Source organism: Bidens hawaiensis, unplaced genomic scaffold (genome assembly GCF_021521415.1).
Source record: "Bidens hawaiensis isolate Kalapana, Puna unplaced genomic scaffold, B.hawaiensis_p1.1 tig00049694_1, whole genome shotgun sequence".
In the NCBI taxonomy this organism is placed as follows: domain Eukaryota; kingdom Viridiplantae; phylum Streptophyta; class Magnoliopsida; order Asterales; family Asteraceae; genus Bidens; species Bidens hawaiensis.
In genome coordinates this window covers 84,832-107,798 of record NW_027498887.1, presented here as the reverse complement: position 1 = coordinate 107,798, position 22,967 = coordinate 84,832, and the positions used below count along the sequence as shown (strand labels likewise).

The window sequence follows — 22,967 nt, the reverse complement described above, 5'->3', positions numbered from 1 at the left end:
AAATCTTATTTTGGCAGCACCGGTTCTACACGTGTCGTACATGACAATGCATACCTTCCTTTTAACTACTGATAGTGAAGATCAAATACATAAACATTAAGTGTCTAGTCTATCTACATAAAGAGTGTGGAAAACAAAAGTAAGGGATATTTGGCAACCTCTGCTCCAATAAATGATGAGCTATTAAGAGGCTTGAATGGTTAAGTGATTTTGAGCCGGTAATTGTTGAGTACATCGATGTGGTGGTGAATGGTGGTGGTGGGTCGAGGAAGTGAAGCATGAGTGACAAACTGAGGGTTATGAACACATGCGGATGGACAAAACAATACCATTTTCATTCAACATTATTTTGAATCTTAATGGGTAAGAGGTTTGCTAACGATTCATATGTGTCATTCTGGTAAACTTAATGAAATCATTAAAAAGCTACCATATAACCATTAAGGATACTTAATATTTAGAGGTTGTAACAAGAAATTTTGAAGTGAATGTTGTGAGATTTTATTATTTTTAGTTTAAGAACAGCAATTTAGCATTAGACAAATCTTTATGAAAACTCTTTTCTCTTTTCACTTCATCCTCATTGGTCATTGGTCCACCTTTTGTTATATGAACCATAGAAATTAGTATAAATCATAGAACCATTTTTTGTTATGAACCATACAATTTAGTTGAATAAAAGCTATAGTCCAACTTTTGAAAATGTAGTGAAGACACGAATAGTTGATCATCTACTTCTAGGATACACACTACAAACATAATAACTAAATAAAAATTTTAATTATTTTAAACACCATTATACAACGCCTGTCTCTTAACAATGTATGATAAGTCTATTGTTTTTCGCATTTTATTTAATTATTAAATATTGTTTTTTTTATCAATTATTCATGTAATATACGAGTCTTATGATAGTAGTATAACCATAGCTTCATGTTTCACTATTCATAATTGCAATAAACTATTTGTTTTTGTATTTCTTTTATTGTTCAAAAATTTATCCTGAATGAATATAATTTCCAAGGGCCATGTGACATTTGCCCAACAAAATTGTAGTTCCTATAAATAATAAAGGAACCTTCAAAGAAATTATAACATAAGATAAACTACCACTATGAAGACCAAGACTTTTTATTTGGCTCTACTGCTTACAGTTCTTATTGTAAATTCTGCTTCAATTCAACCACATCAAGGTAAATTAATCACTTCTATGCTTAATTTTCTAGATCAACTCATATTGCAACTACAATTAAAAAAATTGACTAAAAAGTTGACCAGCAGGTAGGGATGTGCATGGTTCGGTTTAGTTATTAGTCATAACCGCAAATGAAATTATCGGTTAATCTATTTTATTAACCAATTGGCTTTCGGTTAATTGGTTCGGATTATAAAGTTAGCTTTTTGATTCGGTTTGGTTCGGTTAATAACAAAATTAAAACTTGAGCTAAAATTTTTTCTTAAAAATATATGAAATATTGGATGTCCAAATACATGAAGTGTAGAATGTAGGTATAAATACATAAAATATTGAATGTATAAATACACAAAATTGAGGTATAAAACACGAAACACATGCATGAAATTGACGTATAAAACTGGAAATATATGAAAATATGAATGGTTCGGTTTGGTTAGGTTAATTTTGGTTGCCGAGGGTACAAAAAAAATGATAACCAATTTTTGGTTAGTTCGGTTTTCAGTTAGTTTTAGTTTGGTTTTGATTAATGGTCTGATTATTGTTCACCCCTAGCAGGAACTATATTTTCCGGCAGAAACAGAATGCTTAGAACACGGTCATCGCGCCCACCAGCGCCTAAACTAAATGAAGGTCCGCGTTATAAGTTCTTTCCACCTCCGCCACCATCGCCGGGATGTGTTTAAAGCTCATTAACATTTGCAAATTTACTTAACGTTATGATATTTCGTTGTATTTTGGGTCTTTAGGTTTGCAAGTTTAAGTTTAATTTGAATCTTTTTCCCTTTTTCATGCTTTGAATAAATGTGTTATAAACATGTTTTGAAATAGCTGGTAGATGTGTTTTCTTTTTTATCCTGTTTTTATGTTAAAACATTGATATGGAATAAACTATTAGTAAAGGTTCTTATGAGGGCCAAAATATTGATGGAGACAAAATTTTGGGTTAGTTGAGTTGAGTAAAAAGAACAATAAGTAATAATAAAATAACAATAAAACAAAATATGAGCAAATATATAGTTATTCATGAGATTCAAGAAAATATTGATGAGTACCCAGGTACCTTAATTTTTCTGGGGTTAAAATAGATAACTAAATTAAATTGACCATGTTGATGGACAAAAGTGATCATTAGAATTTTCTGAGGAGAGAAAATTAAAGATTTAAAACTTTATTCTATTTATCAGTATGATTTTATGAGTGTGCGTCATGTTAAAGACCATAGAATGGCCCTCACTAATACTATTAACAACCTACGCGGGCCTTCAACCCCCTCCCCCCCCCCCCCCCCCCTCTTCTCTCTTCAAGGTGTATTCACTCCTGGTTGAACATATACACTACGGTTCGAAAGAAATATGAGAAAAAACATAATCGGGGAAGGATTATAGGACATGGAACTAGAACCTATTCATCTCATTAGAAGAATTGAAGATACGTTTAGCATCAAGACCTAAACGCGGAGTGTGAAGTTCTATTCATGCGTGGAATGGCAACATTATGATCGATCATGGCAAAGAATTCATCTCTAAGGTCTATTTCGTTCCTAAACACAAATTGAAATATTTAAGTTTGGGGGCGAATCGTCATGTTACAAGGATTTGAAGTTAGACTAAAGGAAGATTGTGGTACATCACTGATAGGTAGCCGATTCGAGATGGCTAATCTCCCAAGATAGTGACCATTTGAGCGGGTTAGACTCCAAAGAAATAATAGAGAGAACAAGACATAATTTACTTCATAATTTTCTTTTTAATATTCTTAAACTTGCAATGCCTTTTATAGGCTACATGTGAAAGTAAAACCAAAAGAAAATGTAAAACTAACATGAACTAAACCACTAACCTAAGATAACTTCCCACTAACATAAAATAAATAAACTAATAATGATATTAAAATAAAGCTAATTAAAACAAAAGGTTGCAATTGGTGATCGTGAGTTAAGGCCAAAGGGTCTTGCATGTACGCATGATAGTGGGCATGTATCAATCACAAACAAATATGCTAATGAACCAGAAACACCAACAATTTATTTTAGATTTAACATACCCTTTATTATAAAGTACGTACAAGCGGATCAAGACAAGAGAAACCATCGTAATCAAATCCATGTGATCGATGTATGGACAAGATCGAAGCAAGGAAAGGACTCGGACTTTAAAAATCAATCCATAAGCAAAGATATGAAAAGTAAAGAAGCTTAAGCAAATACCAATGGAAGAGACACCAAGATTAATCCTCATATTGAAATAAGAAAAAGTTCATCACTATCTTTAAATGATCATCACACTAAGGTAGTGTATGCATGAATATCAAGCGAAATGAAATGAACCATTGTGAGAAAATAAAAGGAACCCATTTATGATAAAATAGTAAACTTCAAAACAATTAAAATATCACATTCATTTGAATAGATCAAAAGATGTGTCCGAACATAAAACGATTACAATAAACTTAAAAATAGTAGGTCGATCAGGATTTTCACACCATTTATTATCATATATAAAAAGCTTAATTACTCAAGATTTGCATTTGGCTTCTCATTCTTATCACCAATTTGAATCTTTGAAAGCCTATCAATGAACAGATTAAACTCTTCTTCTCCACCAACCATACTAGCCCTAACAAAACTCGGATCCGACCCGAATCTCCTCCCATTCCTTGTTAAAATCTTGTGACCTCTAAGGAACTTCTCGCAGTCCTCAATTCCTTCCTTGCATTTCATCCATGCAAAAGCTGTCATCAAAGTTTCACTTTATATTAATATATATAAGTTTAGATCTTAAGTATTTAAACCAAAATTTTAATTAATTTATGCATGTAAGAGAACTTATTCATCAACCATCTCAAAATAATTGGTTTATTTTTTTAATAGTACATGTTGGATTAATTTGGTATAAACAAAATTAACCTATTAAACGTGTAAATAACGTCTTAAGTTATTATTATTACTCCACAAGTTTGAAATAGAATAATTATACTTCAAATATGAAGTAGAGTAATTAAAAAATATAGAGGAATAATAATTACTCTAGTTAGTATGTTTCTCACATTAAGAATTGCTTGTATTTGATCATAACAAAATATTAAAGATTACTCATTATTTTCTTCAAAAAACTAAGAATTTCACACAAAGCAAATTATATAATTACAAAATAATATTTTTTACATCATAAAAAAATCAAATCATAACTAAAAAAATTGACTAAGCTGCAAGCTTAATTTTAACCACTTCAAAGTTTGTTCATCAGTCTAATTTATGCGGGACAAGTTTTACCAAATTTTGTTTCTAACTCCATATTAAACTCATTAATTATCTCTAACTTTTTTTCTTTTTTTCTAAACTCATTGTAGCTTGTTGTAAAACTTAATTTTAACAAAACAATTTAATTCATATTGTAAGTAATTATTCATATCTTTTCATTTTCATATATAAATATAACAAATGTAATCACTTCTCTTTGATATCAAAACTCTGTGATAACTAAGTTGACCATAAAAGTTAAACATGCTTACCTGGATGTGCTTGAGTGTCATCTCCAAAGTAATTGCAACGTTGAAAAGGGTATTTTGGTACAGTAAACAGTTGGTTCTTTTTCAAAGTTTCCCTTAAAATCTCCCATCTTTTCTTCATCAAATTCTGCCCAAATTCGAAAAAGTTTTCGCCTTCGGGGGATCCAAAATGTTTGGAATCATCAGCAATGACTTGCAAGATATTTGCAACCCTTAGTTGTGCTTCTTTTGATACCCCAATTGTGGCCACTTCCATGAACTTAATCATCTTCTTTGCCACTTCTTTATCTTTCACAAGTGCCCATCTGTTGTTTAAAAACATTAATATAAGATCATAAAACTATTGTGATAGATGGAATAATCATTTAATTTTATAAATTTATGGATGTTTCTATAAAAAGATTATACACATAATCAATAATCCACTTCATAGTTTACCAATATACCATTATTTTGTAGATTAGTTGCTAACTATAGCAATAAGCTAGGTACAAATTAACATTCGTTGTTTTGTATTCCTTAAAGAAGTAAAGAGTGTATGAATAATTTATGGTCGCCAAAATTCGGTCATATATGTTGCTAACGGTCGTTAATTAATATGATATGGAATATTACGATCAGAAAAATAAAGTACGATAGTTTTCAATTCCGTTGTAAATAGGCAGTTCTGATTTTCTTAATCGTTGCACACATTGTTGTTTTTTGTAGTAGCTAATACACGTAATTTAGCATATAAAAACACACAATCAATATACAATTTAACGCAAAATTTAACCAATTTACGTATTTTACTGCAATTATCATAGAATATAAAAACGTATGTATGAACAATATCAAAAATTAATCAGTCTTTATGTAAAGTGATACAAACAATCAATATGCAATCACGTTTTTGGATTTAAATACATTAACATATGAAAGCAAGAATATGTGGTAATTAATTGATTCGTGTCAAGTATTATCATGAATTAAGTTATAAGATTAATAATGGACATATAATTAGTCTTTTGTAAATTGCTAAAAGTATAGCAATTATAAGTTTGCTAAATATTTATTATTACCTATAAAAATAACCATTAATTCCACAATGGCATTTGATTTCAATTTTCTGAAGAAACTTATTGTCAGTATATGTACTTTTGTGTGTTACCATGCATGAAAAGATTACTTACCCAATTCGCGAACCGGCATGGCCAGTGCATTTGGAAGCAGTAAACAACATGATGTCGAATTCTAGTGCAGAAGTGATAGGGGTATACTGAGGCCAATAGTATGCAAGATCATGCACCAAGATCCCGCCTTCTCGGTTCACTACTGCTTCTTGGATCACACCACTAGGGTTGTTAGGTGATGTCACCAGTTCGATATAAGGCTCATTTTTATCGAAATGGCATGCATCACCTCCCCATTTGTATAATCCTGACTTAACCAAATCCGTAATCTCTTGGTAGGCCTACATTTGGTAATTAATACAATTAATTATATATATATATATATAGTAGAGATACTGTACGCTAATGCTTTAACGTACGAGAGGTACGCGAGACGCTCAAAGGCAAAACCCTAAAACGCTCAGAAAACGCTCACAAAAAACTAAAATGCTCAGCCAAAAACCTAAAACGCTCAAAAACGGTTTCCATGAAAAATTGATCGATTAACGATCCAAACTGTTTTTTCGGTGAACCAATGATTAATTGGATATGTATTGACGATTCCTAGATGTTTGGATGTGATTTCATGGATCGATTTTGTGAAAAAATGGATTCGTATACATATCGTACGTTAAGGCATTAGCGTATTGGATCTTTTGCCCATATATATAGTGTAACTTAAGGTAAAACATTTGAGTTAAATATTCATATAAATCAAGTCTCAGGAAGTAAAAGAAATTTATCATCCGAAAAAAAAAATATTTATATTAATGGATGTACCGAATAATAAGGAGCAGCCGAAACAACATTCATCTGGTTAGGTTGGTCACGTGATGTGACCGCATAGAGCACTGCATGCAACAGATGGCTCGAACCAGTCCCAACAACAATCGTGTAACCATCGGTTACTGTATTACCTACCGCACCATGCAGACTCTTAATCGCGTCCTCAAGCTTTGGTTCGAGAAACCAACAAAGGCTCTTAGATTTTGAGAAGTAACTTAAAGATTCATATCCTTTCATCTCAACAGTACATTTGTCTCCAGTTTTCTTCCAAAAAGATTCGTACATTGTTGGATCCCCACTATAAATTTCACATCTTTAGTAAAAACAAGTTTGACTAAAAGTTATATGCAACAAAATATTAAGGGAAAAATTCCATAACCAAAATGTTCAATTGATCGGTAAACGTTGAAAAAATATTCATTTGACTAACCAATTTCTGTTATATCCACCTTAAAACTCGTAGACCTGATCACTCTATAGCCATTACTCAGACGAGATTTTAACCAACCACCATCTACCATTTGTCTAAAAAATCCCGTCGGAAGCCAAAGTAAATCACATCAGACGCCTAATCTCATCGGCTCCGACAATATTTTTTTCAAAACAATTAACGAACCAACGGTCTTATGACACTAAAAAAACTAATGACCCAACGGTCGTATGACGTGTGATAGAATCTGGTTGGTTAATGAAACGGCCCAGCGTAACTGAACCATGATATTGTCCGGTTTGTCGGGACGAACCACCATCGTCATAAGGGTTTAAAACGCGTCACAATAGGAAATGTACCACCTTCTTATAAAGAAGGTTTCGTTTTCCTCACCAATCGATGTGGGATAATACAATCCACCCCCTTAAGGGGTGCAATGTCCTTACGGGACCTGGCACCACCGGTTTGGCCTGGATTCGATGCCATTTGAAACATGCCAACGTAACCACACCATAATATTGCCCACTCTGCTAGGACGGACCGTCATCGCCTCATGGAATTAAAACACGTCACGATAGGGAATGTATTCATATACATTCTTATAAAGTACATGCTTGGGATTTAGTTTGAAAAATGTTTAGTGGCTTATTAATGTTTTTAAAAAACCAATAAGTTAAAATGTGTTTGGCAATCACAAAATTCTGTTTTATTTTAAAATTTTGAAAGTGTTAAAAATCAGTTTTTCAAAAGCCCAAAATCATGGCTTGGCTTTTTGTAAAAGCCAATAAATAAGCCGATAAACATTTTTCAAACTCAATCCCAAACTTTAATCTAAAAATCCTATCGAGTAATGACTAAAAATTTATCGAATCGATAAGTTTTACAGTGGACATTTTAAAATTGGCTCGAGTAAAACGACATTTTGTCGATATTGATCAATCAAATGAGCACGTTGGTTATATATATATATATATATATATATATATATATATATATATATATATATCCCTTACAATAAAAAAATAACAAAATATGAAACATGCATAAAAAGAACACACTGGTCTAGGTTAATGATAGCATCAATTGGCATGTTTGTGGCAACACCGCTGTGATTCTCCTCCATGCCGCCGCCGTTAGCCACCATTCGGGTTCCAGAAACTTGATCGGCACCACCCATTCTTTAGATGAAGTTGATGAGTATTTGTGAGAATGTTAGCATTTGATAATTTGATGGTTTATTTATAGTGAGATGATAATATGTTGCTTGAAATCAATAAAGTAAGACTGCTACTAAATTAACAAACAAGTCATTAAAAACGGATATACTTTGTTGACTCATATAATTAATTTTTGTGCAAATTTAGGGTAAAAAATATAATTAAAATGGTAAAAAAATAAAATCAAGATGTACTTGGTGTGTATACAGTCAATGTTCAAAGAACCATCATGTAGAAATCATTAATTATGTTCCAAGATTTTGTGAACTTTTGTTGATTAAATGATTTTATAATCTTTAAAAAGGGTACAAAATTTATATCAATTTATGGTGATTTATTAAATTAGTAAAAGAATTAGTTTGAATTTCGACTGTTTTACTACTTTTCTTTTTTTTTATAAATATTATATTGGTTATTCAAATTTAAAAATTTGTCTTCTTTTTATTTAAAACTTCTTCTTTGTCTGGCTAAGGGATTTAATTGATCATCACAATTTGAAAAAACAAATCCTTATCTAAAACATTGATACCACTTAATACATAAACTTTTTTATAGAACTTATCTTGATACAAAAATATCTTAAGATCTTAAATTGTATCGGGTTGAGGTTGGATATTCGTTTTCCTATTTCATTTTCATCTTTTAAAATAAATATATAATCTATTTATGAATTAGGGTTCATTTATCGCGTATATAATTATAAAAATGGATTACCCTAAATATGTTTGAAGACTTAGGATGCGGTCCTAATTATAAGATTTTGAATGTGAAATGATACTTGCGATCTTCATTATTTTTTATGCGTTTATTTATTTATTTTTGAAAGGCATTACAAATTATATAAAAGACTGAAAAAACACGACTAGCAAAGAAAACAGAATAAAGACGATAGATTTTGTATGGTTTATGATTCGTCGAAAGATTGATTGTTAATGGATTTTAATTGTTTGCAAGAAAGTGGGGTTTGAGTGACAATTTTGGAGAGAAGAATGTAGGGACCTCAAACTTAGTTATGGTATGCACTCCCTCCAAAATTTATTTTATAAGAATGTACTCTAATTAGAGTGTTAAAATCATTATCGGTGCACGAAAGGGTTCTTAGTGAAAATGTGATAGGACAATTATAATGTTTGAGTGTATGATTCATTCATATGACTTGTACTAAGAGTCATGACTAGTTTTCCACATATTGTGTATGGTTTTCGGTTCGCGTGTTTTTGTTCCTTTTGTTTTGAAACAAGGGTTTATGATTCCGTTTCTAAGATATCAATTTTTACAAAGCATGTTTTTCGGGGGGGGGGGGGGGGGGGGGGGCATAAGTTTTTTGTTTAAGTTATCATCACTAGATTAATCGTTTGATTGTTACTCGAGTCTCGACTCTTTACCTTAATTAGGGATAACAAGATAGTGGACAAACTTCAATTTTAACTTCAATTTTGTGGTGAACAAACTCAATCTGGTAAAAAGTTTCCTTTGATAGACACATGAAGATCGAAAAAGTATAATACCTCTGGATACACTTTATGTTTGTCGTCGTATATAACTGTAATGGGTGTAATGATTTTGCGTTGCTCGCGACCGGTTCTTTTTGTTGAGAAAATGATTTAATAGATGTGGTGGATATATAATCTTATAAGGATGTTGTATATATCTATTTATTTTCTCTATTTATTTTGATGAATAGGCATAGAGTATGTTCAAATGAAGTTCAAAAGGCACAAACCGAGCCCAAAAAGCGCAAATGAGCTTAAAAGGCACAAATAGAGCATACAAGGCACAAACAAGCCCAAAAGGCACAAACGAGCCTAAAAGACAAACGAAGCTTAAAAAGCACAAAGAATCCCAAAAGGCACAAACAGAGCCCAAAAGGCACAAACGGTGCCCAAAAGAAACAAACCGAGCCCAAAAGGCACAAATAGAGCATAAAAGGCACAAACAAGCCCAAAAGGCACAAACGAAGCTTAAATGGCACAAAAGATCCCGAAAGGCACAAACGGTGCCCGAAAGGCACAAACGGGCCTAAAAGACACAAACGGTGCCCAAAAGGCACAAACGGAGTTTAAAAGAAACAAACAAAGCCCAAAAGGCACAAATTAAGCTCAAAAGGCACAATCAAGCCAAAAGAGACAAACGAAGCTTAAAAGGCACAAACAGAGCCCAAAAGGCATAAAACGGGCCTAAAAGGCACAAACGGTGTCCAAAGGGCACAAATAGAGCATAAAAGGCACAAACAAGCCCAAAAGGCACAAACAAAGCTTAAAAGGCACCAAAGATCCCAAAAGGCACAAACAGAGCCCAAAGGCACAAACGGGCCTAAAAGGCACACACGGTGCCCAAAAGGCACAAATGGGCCTAAAAGGCACACACGGTGCCCAAAAGGCACAAACGGGCCTAAAAGGCACAAACGAAGTTTAAAAGAAACAAACAGAGCCTAAAATGCACAAAATGAGCCCAAAAGGCAAGTTTTCAGTTGTAAAAAAATAATAAATAATGTACTAAAGTTGCGTAATTGGCCAAAACTCAGGTATGAAAATAACATTTAATTCAATGTTAAAAGCGGTGAGAAATTAAAATAAAAACAAAAAACAATTTGGATGGTTTACCCTACTCTAAGGCCTTAGACAAAATTAGCGAAATGTGCGAAAATGACATGATTCTTTAAAACGTCATATGTTCAGTTGCAAAAAATTAAAAGGTTGTACCGAAGTTAGTAGTTAGCCAAATCTCATATATAAAATTAACACTTAACTCTTCTTAATAAAAAAAACTTTGTGTTGTTAATTCAGTTAATTTTACACATCACCACAAGGAAACCATAAAAATCCCATAATGATCCATCAGTTTCTCTGTTGGTTCAATATCATCAGGGGCGGACTCACTAATAAGTAAGGGGTGTCCCCTGTCCCTTATGAAAAAAAATTTTAGTGTTAATATACTGAAAAATTCCAGACCGACCCCTGTAAAATTTTGACATTAACCCCTGTGAAACTTTGAAGCCGAACCCTGTATTATTTCGAGACGACCCCATGATATTTTGAGAGTAACCCTAACAAAAAATACAATGACAATTTATAAATATAATTATATAAACGTTATTTAAACAATTTTTCCTATTAAATTTGACTTTAATATTAACGGGTCCATTAGTCCAATATCCAATCCAGTTTTTAAACCCAATTCAAGCCCTACTCAATTTTTAGCCAAATACCCAATCTCATTCTAACTTCTAAAATATATTTTCCTTAACAGCCTCTGCTGCCTCACATCATCTTGCCTCACTTTGTCCTTTCATCTCACGAGTCACCGGCATCGGTTCTAGATTTGCAAATCCAAGAGTTTGGGGACCGTTTTAACGAGGTGACATCCGACTTACTTGTTTCTTTGAGTTTTTTGACTCCCTATGATAATGTTCGGGCATTTTCTATTCCAAAAATATTACGATTAGTCGAGTTGTACCCATACGATTTTGATAAAAGTAATAAAAGAAGACTCCCGGTTGAACTCGCGGCATACATCGATAATCTAAAAGGAGATAAACGGTTTAAAAACTTAAATGGTTTAGCAAGTCTTGTTCAATTGATGGTTCAAACAAAGAAACATCATTCCTTTGCATTGGTGTATCGTTTATTAAAGTTAGCTCTCGTATTACCCGTCGCAACCGCAACCGTTGAAAGATCCTTTTCGGCGATGAAGTATGTGAAGTCCGATTTACGTAATCGAATGGGTGATGAAAATTTAACCGACAATTGTATTTGTTACATTGAGAAAACTTATCCAATGTTAAAGTAGATGATGTAATTGTTAGATTTCAAAAAATGAAAACTCGTAGAGAACAACTTTAATATATTGGTTATCTAATATTTTGTTTGGCAACCCTTTTTTTATATATGACCCGACCCGATTCGACCTAACAGTTGTATTAGTACCGACTCTAAAAATTCCCGACCCCTGTGAAAAAATTTTCTAGATCCGCCACTGAATACTGTATCAATTTTTGTGTTCGTTTGGTTATTTAGTGTTTTTACTCACCAATATGTAACTATTGTAAACAAGATGATAAGTCCATAGAAGAATAATCTGTTCAAAAATATATATATACGCATTCATCCGTTCTTATTTCAGCAAAATGATCGATGATCAAGTGTTAGTGAACCCCAAGTGTTAGTATTGAATTATGGTTTCTTTAATATACATGCATAGATGATATATATCATGTTATTTTATAGTTCAGTCATCATAATAATCCTGTGCTGAAAAACCACCCATCATTGCTAGCTGCATGTTTTCAGATGGCTTCCAATGCCTCTTCCTTTGATTTATAAACCAGTTATTAATTTGTTTTTGATCTAGTCCAGTTGATTCTGCTAATGATATTTTATCAGCTTCCTGCAATATCATTCATTTCTAAAACATTATTCTTAATAATATAGATTTAATATTACATTTATCACATATTCACATATGCTAGTGATGCTACAAACAGTAAATTTATCAATTTATCTTAATAAAAACAATGAGTAGATAGAAATAATACAACACTAATTGATTGTAAACGGTCGTTTACAAAATGGTAAATGGCCGTTTACAATGCATTGAATCACTAGTTAGCTGGTGTAAAAATCGCGGTGGTGTATTAAGCCTAGGTTCCAATAAAATAACTTATAAAATTTTCACCGGATCTATTAAATGAGATGAACCCGACATGAACCCAAAATTTTATTGTGTTTTTGCATATCAGTATTATAATATTATAATTTAGAACAAAAAATTGTATATATATAATTACATATATATTATGAAACAAACATCATGCTCGCTTTTTTATCTTCTAAATTATATCATTGAAAATATAATTAGTTTAATTTATGACATAGAAAACCTATTTTATAAAAATAAATTGACTGAATGGGGAACCTGCGATCAAATTGATAATGACCAGTCCAGCTAAGCATGTTTGCAGGTTGGACCACAATTCGACTTCTTGTTAGGCTATATGTAGTGGAGGGGCTATAAAATGGGGCGTTTTGTGCCATGTGTCGCCCAATCAGCAAATGATGGGCTTTTGTTTTATGGGTGTAATGGTGTTGTAGCCAATATATATATATATATCACACATTTGAATATAATAATAATAATAATAAAGGATGAAAGGGCAACAAATATTTCTCGCCCCCCTCCCCCCCCCCCCCCCCCCCAAATCGCCCCTTTGTAGCCAGAGGGCGGTGTTCACAAAACAAATCACCGTTCTCGCCCCTCAAATTCACCCCACTACGGATAGCCTTAGATTCGTGTAATGCTTGAAATTTACATCCCTATGATTCACGACTAGAAAATGGGTCATGTTCCTATGAAATTTTCCAATAAATTTTCTACGACAAGTAATCCTAACATATTTTAAACGATTTTCAAGCATGTGTTTTTCCATGTAACTTTTTTGTTAGAAAGTGGATTTTCTAGCAAATTTAAAAAATTAAAGGTATAAGTTGGTTACTATACATATTGGATGAAACTTAATAAGCATGGTAAAAAAACTTTTATTCAAAGATAAATTTGGGATAATATTAGGTACCGTAGGGTAGGGCCAATTGTAATGGGAATCCCACCATTCAAGCAAAGTTTGTCTAGCTTCATTTGGTAGCTTCCCTTTTTTCTTCTTTTTAGAAAACACATGTTTAAGTGAACTTATACGACCTCCAAATCTCCTTAACAATGTATCCTTTAGTTCCTGCTCTTCTCTACTCACTTGTGTGTTTTCGTTTTCGGTCTCTACACCGCTAAATTCTTCTTCGGATGATACTATTCCGTCATCTACAACATAATTAAGTCGGATAAAGATATGACATACGATAATAAAAGTGACATAAGTGATAAGTCTTAGGGTGTAATGAGCTGAGGTGATCATGAGCTACTCGATATACACTCGTTATAAAAGTTATAACAAATAAACAGCAAGTGTTCTCAATTCCCAAACACCCCTAGACACTACATTGTTTTATTAACCAAATAAACAATAGGTATTTGCTACGGTTAATTCCGTAGCAAACACCCATTTTGCTACGAATACAGTTCGTAGGTTTAAGTCTCGTAGCTAAACTCATCACCAGTTTGATTTTTTTTCTCTAATGACAGACTTTCTCCTAAAATGACATGACTGTTAAATAGATCATATATTTATTAACTAGAGCAATTATGAAAAGAATACATTAACATATTAAAACTAATTGATTTATAATTATATTAACAATAATAATAAGGGATCAAATATATGCATTAAAATCACATTTGTACTGAAATTCTTTTACACGTACACCAATTACACACACTTGGGATATAGTATATGTTACAAGTAGGGTTGTTCATGAGCCGAGCTGAATCAAACGAGAGCTTGCACGTTGTTTGGTTCATTTACAAACTAAACCGAATGGCTCATTTACAAATCGAGTCAAAATTGAACCGAACATTTTTCGATTGTACATTGAGCGTTGCTTATTTCTTCTTCACTTTAAAATTTTCAATAAGAAACAAATTTGAGGTTGTAAACAATAAATCTGTAAAAAAATTAGTAAATTTTAGACAAATAAGCCAAGCAATGAGCAAAGGTACACTTAGTTCGGTTCGGTTCAATTGGCTCATTTACAAACTAAGCCAATGTCAAAAGAATACTTTTCATGCATTTTTCAAACGGGCAATAAGCGGATTATACTACCTTAGTTAGACCAAGCGTAGTGGGAAATGCCCTAAAATGTCCCCACTTCCCATCTCTATTGATTGGTTTCACTCATCAGACCCACCATCAACTTCATCAGCGTTTTATTCATAACGTTGGAAGTCTTTTTGAAGCTCAAAACTCCGGGTGAAACAGTATTCCCCGACGTTTAACGTTACCGTTACGCTTGGTCTTACAATATGATAGGTAAAGGGGTTTTCTAGGGACACCCGCCTTTTTTCTAAAAAAAACCCTCTATACGCCCTGTATAGAGTCCCCTATACGCCTCCGTATAGGACTATATGAGACGTATTTGATCCTCGTATAAAGCTATACTAAGCATATACGGGGACCCAATACATCCCGTATAGCCATACACGAGACGTATAAGTGGTGGGTGTCCATGGTGAGACCCTATGTAAATTGTGTAGAAAGAATATTATAAGATAGGCAAAACTAGTATGCGACAACTGCATGTTAAGTCGTATCAATGCCAGTAACATGTAAGACTGGGTGATTGATGGAAGTGTAGGTATACCCCACCATCAAATCAAACTATCAGCCCAACACTATCTTTAATTCTTTATCTTCCATGTTTTTCTGTTTCCTACTTCCCATCAGACAAAATTTACAACTTTTACTCATCCTACTACGTTTATAATGCGTCATGGTTTAACTAAAATGTATATAACAGATCACTGTCGTTTAGGTACGTAATGGACTCTTACTAACTCAACCCTTTAATAAACTCATTGTCCGACCACCCTCATTGTCATCCTAAGCCACCGTGTCTTTCGATATCCGTTTGGTAAATATTAAAGGCGTTTTCATTTTATTTTTTCTTCATTTACATAACACTTTATATAATAAAGTAGGTGCGGTATGTTATTTGTGTTTCGATCAAATACAGATAAAATTAATGTTTTCAGTGTGTGAATAAGTAGTTTAATTATATATACAAAATGGTGTAATTACATAATTACACTACTTGATTCGCACAGTTAGCATATATTTTTAGTTTGTACGTTAACTTTCTCCGGATCATTTAGTTTATTTAAAGGTGTTGATATAGATGGTTTTAATCGAAGTATATTAGAATCAATAACCCTTCTAAGAAAAAGTAACTAATGGAAAAATACTATTTAATTTTACCTAAGTCTTAATATGTAAATGTAGAACACTAAAAATAAAATATACACATCCATGATGCACCATGGAAATACAAATACTTGCATGCAATTATGCAAAAGTAGAATAGCACACAAGTAGGCCCCACATAAGGACACGTCGGCCACCTGAAGGAATATTCCGGGATTGAATTGACAGGTAAACCCACCACCATCACTAGGTGGTGCTTGTGTGAGGCTACCTAGTGTTCTTTTCTAAAAGCAGGCAGCGAAAAATACGGGAGTCCATGTGAACAAATTTTGGAGCACACTCCTCATGCATAAACTATATAGAGTAAAATGTCATTTTCGTTCTTGTGGTTTGGCAAATAATGCGAATTTAGTCCAAAAAGTTTAGTTTTTGCATACGGACCCTCCACGTTTCTCAGTTCTTGCCAATTACATCCAAATCACTAACTCTGTTAAATTTTATCGTGAAGTCAGGGGTAAACATGTATTTTCACTCTTTTTATTATAATACTTATTTCAGTGAACTGCAGTTTTCGTCCTTGTGGTTTGTCCAAATTTACGGTTTTAGTCCGATAGTTTCAAGTTTGCAATTTTCGTTCTTGTGGTTTTATTTCACTTGCAATTAAACCCGAATTTATTAACCTCGTTAAGTCTGGTTGTTAACTCATTTGCGTGCCCCTCATGTGACGATCAGTTTTGTCATTTTTTCCCCCAAATAAACCTCATTCTTAATTCGAAACCCCCCCCCCCCCCTCGCGTGAGGGGCTGAGGTGTATTTGAGGAAAAGGAAAAAAAAAGAAGGAACAAAACTGCCCCTCACGTGAAGGGCACACTGATGAGTTTAATGTCCACGCTTAATGAGATTAGAGAATTCGGGTTTAATTGCAAGTGAAATGAAACCATAGGAAAGAAAACTACAAATTTGAAAATTGTTGGACTAAAACTGCAGATTTGGACAAACCAGAGGGACGAAAACCGTAGTTCAATGAACCAAGTATTATAATAAGAAATAGTGAAAGGACATGTCTACACCAGACTTAACGATAAAATTTAACGGGGTTAGTGATTTGGATGTAATTGACAATAACTGAGAAACATGAAGGGTTCATATGCAAAAAATAAACTTTTTGGACTAAATTCGCATTATTTGTTAAACCAAAAGGACGAAAATGACACTTTACTCAACTATATATGTAGGGTTACAAATATTAGGCTATGTATAATGGATGAGTTATAAAATGAGGTGATTCGTGTCATGTGACGCTTAGTCAGTAAATTAAAGAATTTTGGTTTAAGGGTGTGGTGGTGTTGTAGACTATATATATATATATATATATATATATATAGTTTGTGTGTGTATAATATTAAATCAAAACACACACAGGCGACAAATTCTTGTCGCCCATTTTGTCAGTACATATAGCCTTAGAAAATAATAATAATAATAACAACAAAAGATAACAAGTTGAGTCGAGTTATTTTATCAAAATAGGCATTGATTTGTAAAGTGTCGACTACAAATACAATATGGTCCATGAAATCATTCAAAATAATATGGTTCAGAGCGAGGCTTGGCTTTAACCGACATCTAGAAACAGTGGCTTAAGTTTTATCGACGGGCATATTTGGTGTTGCCGGATTAGTTGGTTTCGGATGTTTATTTTGATAACGGTTGGTTTTCCGTGTCTATTTGGGAATTGTTCAACAAATTAAAAAAGTACGGCTTATTATATTTTAAAGATACCGTGTATAATTTAGTTTGAGGTTAACCATTGATTTATACACGATGTAAAGGAAGAAAATAAAAACAGTGAGATAATAGAACGGATAAGGAAATGAAATGAACCATTATCGTACTATTGTTCTGTTGGTTAAGCTATGAGTATATAATAAATTATTATTTTATGTTGTTTGTTTGATAAGAAAAGACAAAAGATTGAAATATGACAGAAATACCTCTACCTTAAAATAAAGAAAATCAAGAAAAATAATAAACAAAATGTAACACCGGCAGTGGACAGTGGTAGTATTGATGGTGATGGTGGAGGTAACGACGACAATGGTTGCAGTGGAGACAGCGTCGTTGGTGACGGGGGTCAGCATGGTCCAACATGGCCTAACGTTAGACATTCAACATGACATAATTTATCATGATCAAACATTCACCTTGGCCCAACATCAGGACGCTCAACAACAAATAACGTTAGGACATTTTTCCTGGCCGAACTTTCAAAATGGCCTAACTTCGTTGTATCAATAAAAACGTTGATTAAAAACTACTTGTTTCACTCACAAATAACGAGTTAATTAGCCGGTTTGGATAAGCAAAATCTTGAACACATTCGAAACAACTTAATGCTAAATTGAAATTCATTACACAAAATGCATATAATTAAATCCTAAACATATGTTAAATTTACTAGTTTGCCTTGAAAGCATGCAAGATAAAAGTACACAAAACAATCAATGCACGTGATTATATGCCTTGTATGCACAAATATATGACTAATAAGCTTAAAGTAGCAAGCACAAAACTACACAAGGCTAGCAAAGAACAATCTTAACATCACCAAAAGTTAACTTTGGGGATATATAATAATAGTTCTCAATTTCTTCTTAAGTGTCCAAAACAATTCTTTTGTCACAAAACTGGATCACTTTACTTATTATATAATGGCTTCCAGCATTGAAGGCTGCTTCTTATAAAGTTAAAGATCATGAGACAAACAGAAGAATATTTCTGTCAAAATTAATTAAAAAAGGGATAGGATAGATTTAAGTTTGAGAGATCCACTCATGTACTTGGTTTAATTTACTTTACAAATGACATCAACAGAAACTAAGTATAAAATCTTAACATGAACTTCTTTTGGAATGTTTTCTTATGATTTTATTCACAAACAGGACCACATTATCAAGAGGGTGTCAACTAATTAACTACAAAGTACAAACAAACACATTTAACACACAACTTTCAATTAGTTGTGTGAATTTATAAAAAAAACATGAATTTAGCACGAAATTTACGGGTTTAAATTGATTCTAAATGGTTTCGGGTAGAACCCACAAACACGTATTTTAATACTTTGTAACTTAAAACGGTTGGGTAGTTTACGTCAATATTTAAAGATCAAGCGAGAAAGTGACGTCGACGCTTGTAATTTAAACGTAATTGTTTTATATGCATTCATAGTTTTAGTTTAGATTCTCGGTTATTTTGACTGAAGTTAATATTTATATTTCATTTATGCCTCTAATTTATATGTTCGTAAATTTGACATATGTTAAGGCCTTTGTAACCAGGGTATGTAACCCATAAATAGATGTTTATCTCTATAATTACGGTTTTATATAAGTATTTACTTTGTACATAAATAAATCATAGATATACAAGAGACCATGGACACCCAGTAACAGATCTATGTGGGGCCAGGGGTACTCGGGATACCCCTTAACTTTTTTGACAAAGTGAAATTTTATACATCGTATACTCCAAAACTTTGAGATCGGTCAATTGTATATAACTATATAACAAATACCCCTAAATGTGTTTTATAAATCCGACACCATTTTTATAAATATTGATGATAAATTTAAATATACTAATACGAATAACGGTCCGACCAGTTGAACCGACGAACCGCCTATAGGCGGTTCAACCATTAGTTACTAAGACTTTAGTAAACTTACAACCTATACATAAATTGCTAAAAGGAGTTAGATGAACATACCTATACATAAATTGCTAAGTTGTGCTTCAATATTATTGAGGAAAACAGTAGCTTCATCAAAAGGCCTTGCCAGATCAGACTTATATTTCATTAACACTTGACAATACATCTCCTACACAATCATGTACAACATATAAAATTTGTTCATCTAATACATTCATAATGTTCAACTAGCTAAACATGATCATAGATATAAAAAAAATCGAAGATTATATAAACACGAACCATAAACTCATCAAGCTCAGGATCCGCTCCTAAGCAAGTGGAAACGACACCGTTTGTATGCGAAACGCCATTTTCTTGACGGATTTCCTCCAACAAATATGTTATGTCTGGTGGCGCGCCTAACTGTGTAACAAAATATATAACAATAAGTTTTGACGATTAGTTAGTTACGGTAAGAATAAGTTGTGTAATTTTTAAGTTACACAACTATATATTGTCACGCGCTTACAGTCAAAATAGTCTGTATATGGAAAATTGATTACTATGACTGTAAGCGCATGACCATAAAGAAAAACCTTAATAGAGCCGAGATAAGCACGAGCTCAACTAGTCTTGATCTCGGCTTAGTTTTAATTATTTTTGTATATTTTAAGAAAAAACCTTAAATGAGACAAATCTCGTCTTGAGCTCGTGTAGTCCCTTAGAAAAGTAAAAGCTCGGCTCATGTCTAGTGTGAACGAGCTTCTCATATAAGGCTCGAGATAGAGCTCAATAACCAAACGAGCTATATATATTTGTGGCTCGAGCTAGAGCACAATAACCAAACTAGCTCTCGAGCAGCTCGGCTCGTTTGCTTTTAGTTTCACTAGATATCGTCGTGAGCTTACCCTCGCAGTCACCGATTCATATAAATCAATTTCAAAAAAAGTTTGATGATGAAAAGTCGTTGACTGTGACGATAAGCTCACTACGATAAACGAATAAACAAACAAAAAGCGGATAACAATTAGGTTTAATATCAATAACCTTTTGACAATCGATAAAAGCATCGAGCAACTGTGGATACAACGGATGCGAAACGATCTTCGCTTTGATCATATCATCATCAATAGCATCAACATGATGTTGATGATCATCTTCATCAAAGTTATTATTTATATTATGATTAAACATCAAGTCAGTTTCCGGTGAAATAGTGTAATCAGTGAAACCACACATCTTTTCCATAATAATAATAATAATAATAATTGTGTAAAAGAAGGAATGATTAATGAGAATGAGAGAATGATGATGAGTTCTATATATGACAGAAGAAGGATAGTTAGGGTTTTGCTTTGGACAATGCTTTTTGGATTTGGTGGAGAGAGAATGGAAGTAAAAGCTTGTTGGGTGTTGTGCATTGTATAATCCTTGAAAAAACTTTAATTTTATTCTATCAGGCGTTCACGTTCAATCCGTTAAAAAATGTGGGTAAAGTTTTTGTAATGTAGAGATTAATGATAAAGAAATTTGATGATTTTTCTGTATATATGAAAAGTTGATGTTTACGCTCTATAATTTTTTTAATATATTTTGAAAATTGTTGTGAATGAAAGGAAGATAAAGGTATAAAAACATTATTTAACTGAAAAGTAGAGAGATAATGTAGTAATTATTGGTGTAATTTTGAATTTGTAGATAGAAGAATGGATGTAAATGCTCTGAGGATGCTTGTTATGGGTCGTTGAAGTGGGCAGCAAAAGTGATGTGGCATTGTCTTAACGTCTTGCATATCGCACCAGGCGTTAAGGTTTGGGCGTTTTCGGGTTTTAGTTAACATGGTAATGAGCGTTAATAAGGAATTGGTGGGGCTTAATTTATTGTTAGTTAAACCACAACGCTATGTTTTAGATGTTGACAGTGACATGACATTTTAATTTACAAATTTAACAAGCTTCACAATAAGCAGCCTAATGAATCATGGAATCGATCATACGATTATAGAATAAATTGCATGTTTTAACGTCGTGTTCCGTTGTTTGGCTCTTTGTTATTCGTTTGTCTTCGTTAGGCATTAGATAGTTGGTTGGAAAGTTGTTTACAAAAGTATTTTAGTCGTGGCAAACAAAGATTATAAGTAACAAAAAAAATGTAATATCCAAAAGTTAAGTAAATATGCAGACACGGTTATCAAAACAAACCAAAATTATACTATCCTATAATACATCTTTTACTGTAGCAATTGTTACTTTATATAATCATACAATATACATGTTAAGTGTGTTTTTAAATTTATTTTATCGCATAACGGTTGATTCATTCACGGTCATACCGTAATAACAATTTTGATCGTATTGTTTTACATATGATCTCGTAATCTAAAGTTGGTTCTAGACATTGAATATATGCGGTTACAACATGTTATTAGTTGCCGTCTTTCTTATCAGTTTCTTGTGCTTCGTTTGAAAGAAACTATAATGGTCAAACCATATTCGGACCAATAATGCGTGGTTAAACTAGTCATGAAAATTAGCTCAAGAATAATTTAAGTTAGTTAGTCATGAAACTAATATGATTTACTTAGAAGCCTAAGTATGTGCAACAAGAAGATTTTATCATTTAAAGATATTAATGAAAATGTAAAAATTATGATGACATTAATTAAAGCGTTTTTATTATCTTATAGCTACAATTTCATAACTATTAACTATATAATTGCATGTTTTTACTATTTGAATTATTGTGTGATAGATTTGACCCGACTACCTTTTTGCCTTTTCTTTTACCTTTTTTACATCCTTACAAAGCAATATTGTTACGTGTTATCATTTTATATTATATTAAATCTACGTTGGGTGTTCAAAACCTATTTTATAACTGGGGTTGTAAACTTGTAATTGTAATTAAAAGGGGGTTGCGGCGCAGCTTGTTGCCCGTTTGCCTGCCACTTTATTGTAATCGTTTTATAGTAAATTATATAAAACTTCGATTATTTAATTAAAATGTAGGGTCTGGAAAGGTTAAAATGTATGTAAACCATACATCTATCACCTGAAATAAAGAAATTGCTTCTCATGAAACCCACGGCTTCATAAATGTCTTATCCTATTAAAAAGTATGTCAGACGCAAAGACTACAAGAGAACGGAGTCTAAATAACATGAAGCATAGAGTACTTCAT

At 32.7% G+C, this 22,967-nt stretch overlaps 2 protein-coding genes across 2 annotated transcripts; both read right to left on the bottom strand.

The window, feature by feature from the left end:
* Positions 1–3,694: 3,694 nt before the first annotated feature.
* Positions 3,695–8,249, bottom strand: LOC143598139 (L-tryptophan--pyruvate aminotransferase 1-like). The gene is made up of 5 exons (XM_077076436.1): positions 8,131–8,249; positions 6,637–6,940; positions 5,878–6,158; positions 4,709–5,010; positions 3,695–3,928 (listed from the first exon to the last, which is right to left on the bottom strand). The coding sequence occupies exons 1-5, from the start codon at positions 8,247–8,249 to the stop codon at positions 3,708–3,710; spliced, it is 1,227 nt and encodes a 408-aa protein (XP_076932551.1). The 3' UTR covers positions 3,695–3,707.
* Positions 8,250–12,516: 4,267 nt separating this feature from the next.
* LOC143598138 (homeobox protein knotted-1-like 6) lies at positions 12,517–21,124 on the bottom strand. Its single transcript, XM_077076435.1, has 5 exons — positions 20,835–21,124; positions 20,088–20,210; positions 19,863–19,974; positions 13,859–14,097; positions 12,517–12,675 (listed from the first exon to the last, which is right to left on the bottom strand). Exons 1-5 carry the CDS (start codon positions 21,033–21,035, stop codon positions 12,517–12,519), a joined length of 834 nt encoding a protein of 277 aa, XP_076932550.1. The 5' UTR covers positions 21,036–21,124.
* Between the last annotated feature and the right edge of the window lie 1,843 nt (positions 21,125–22,967).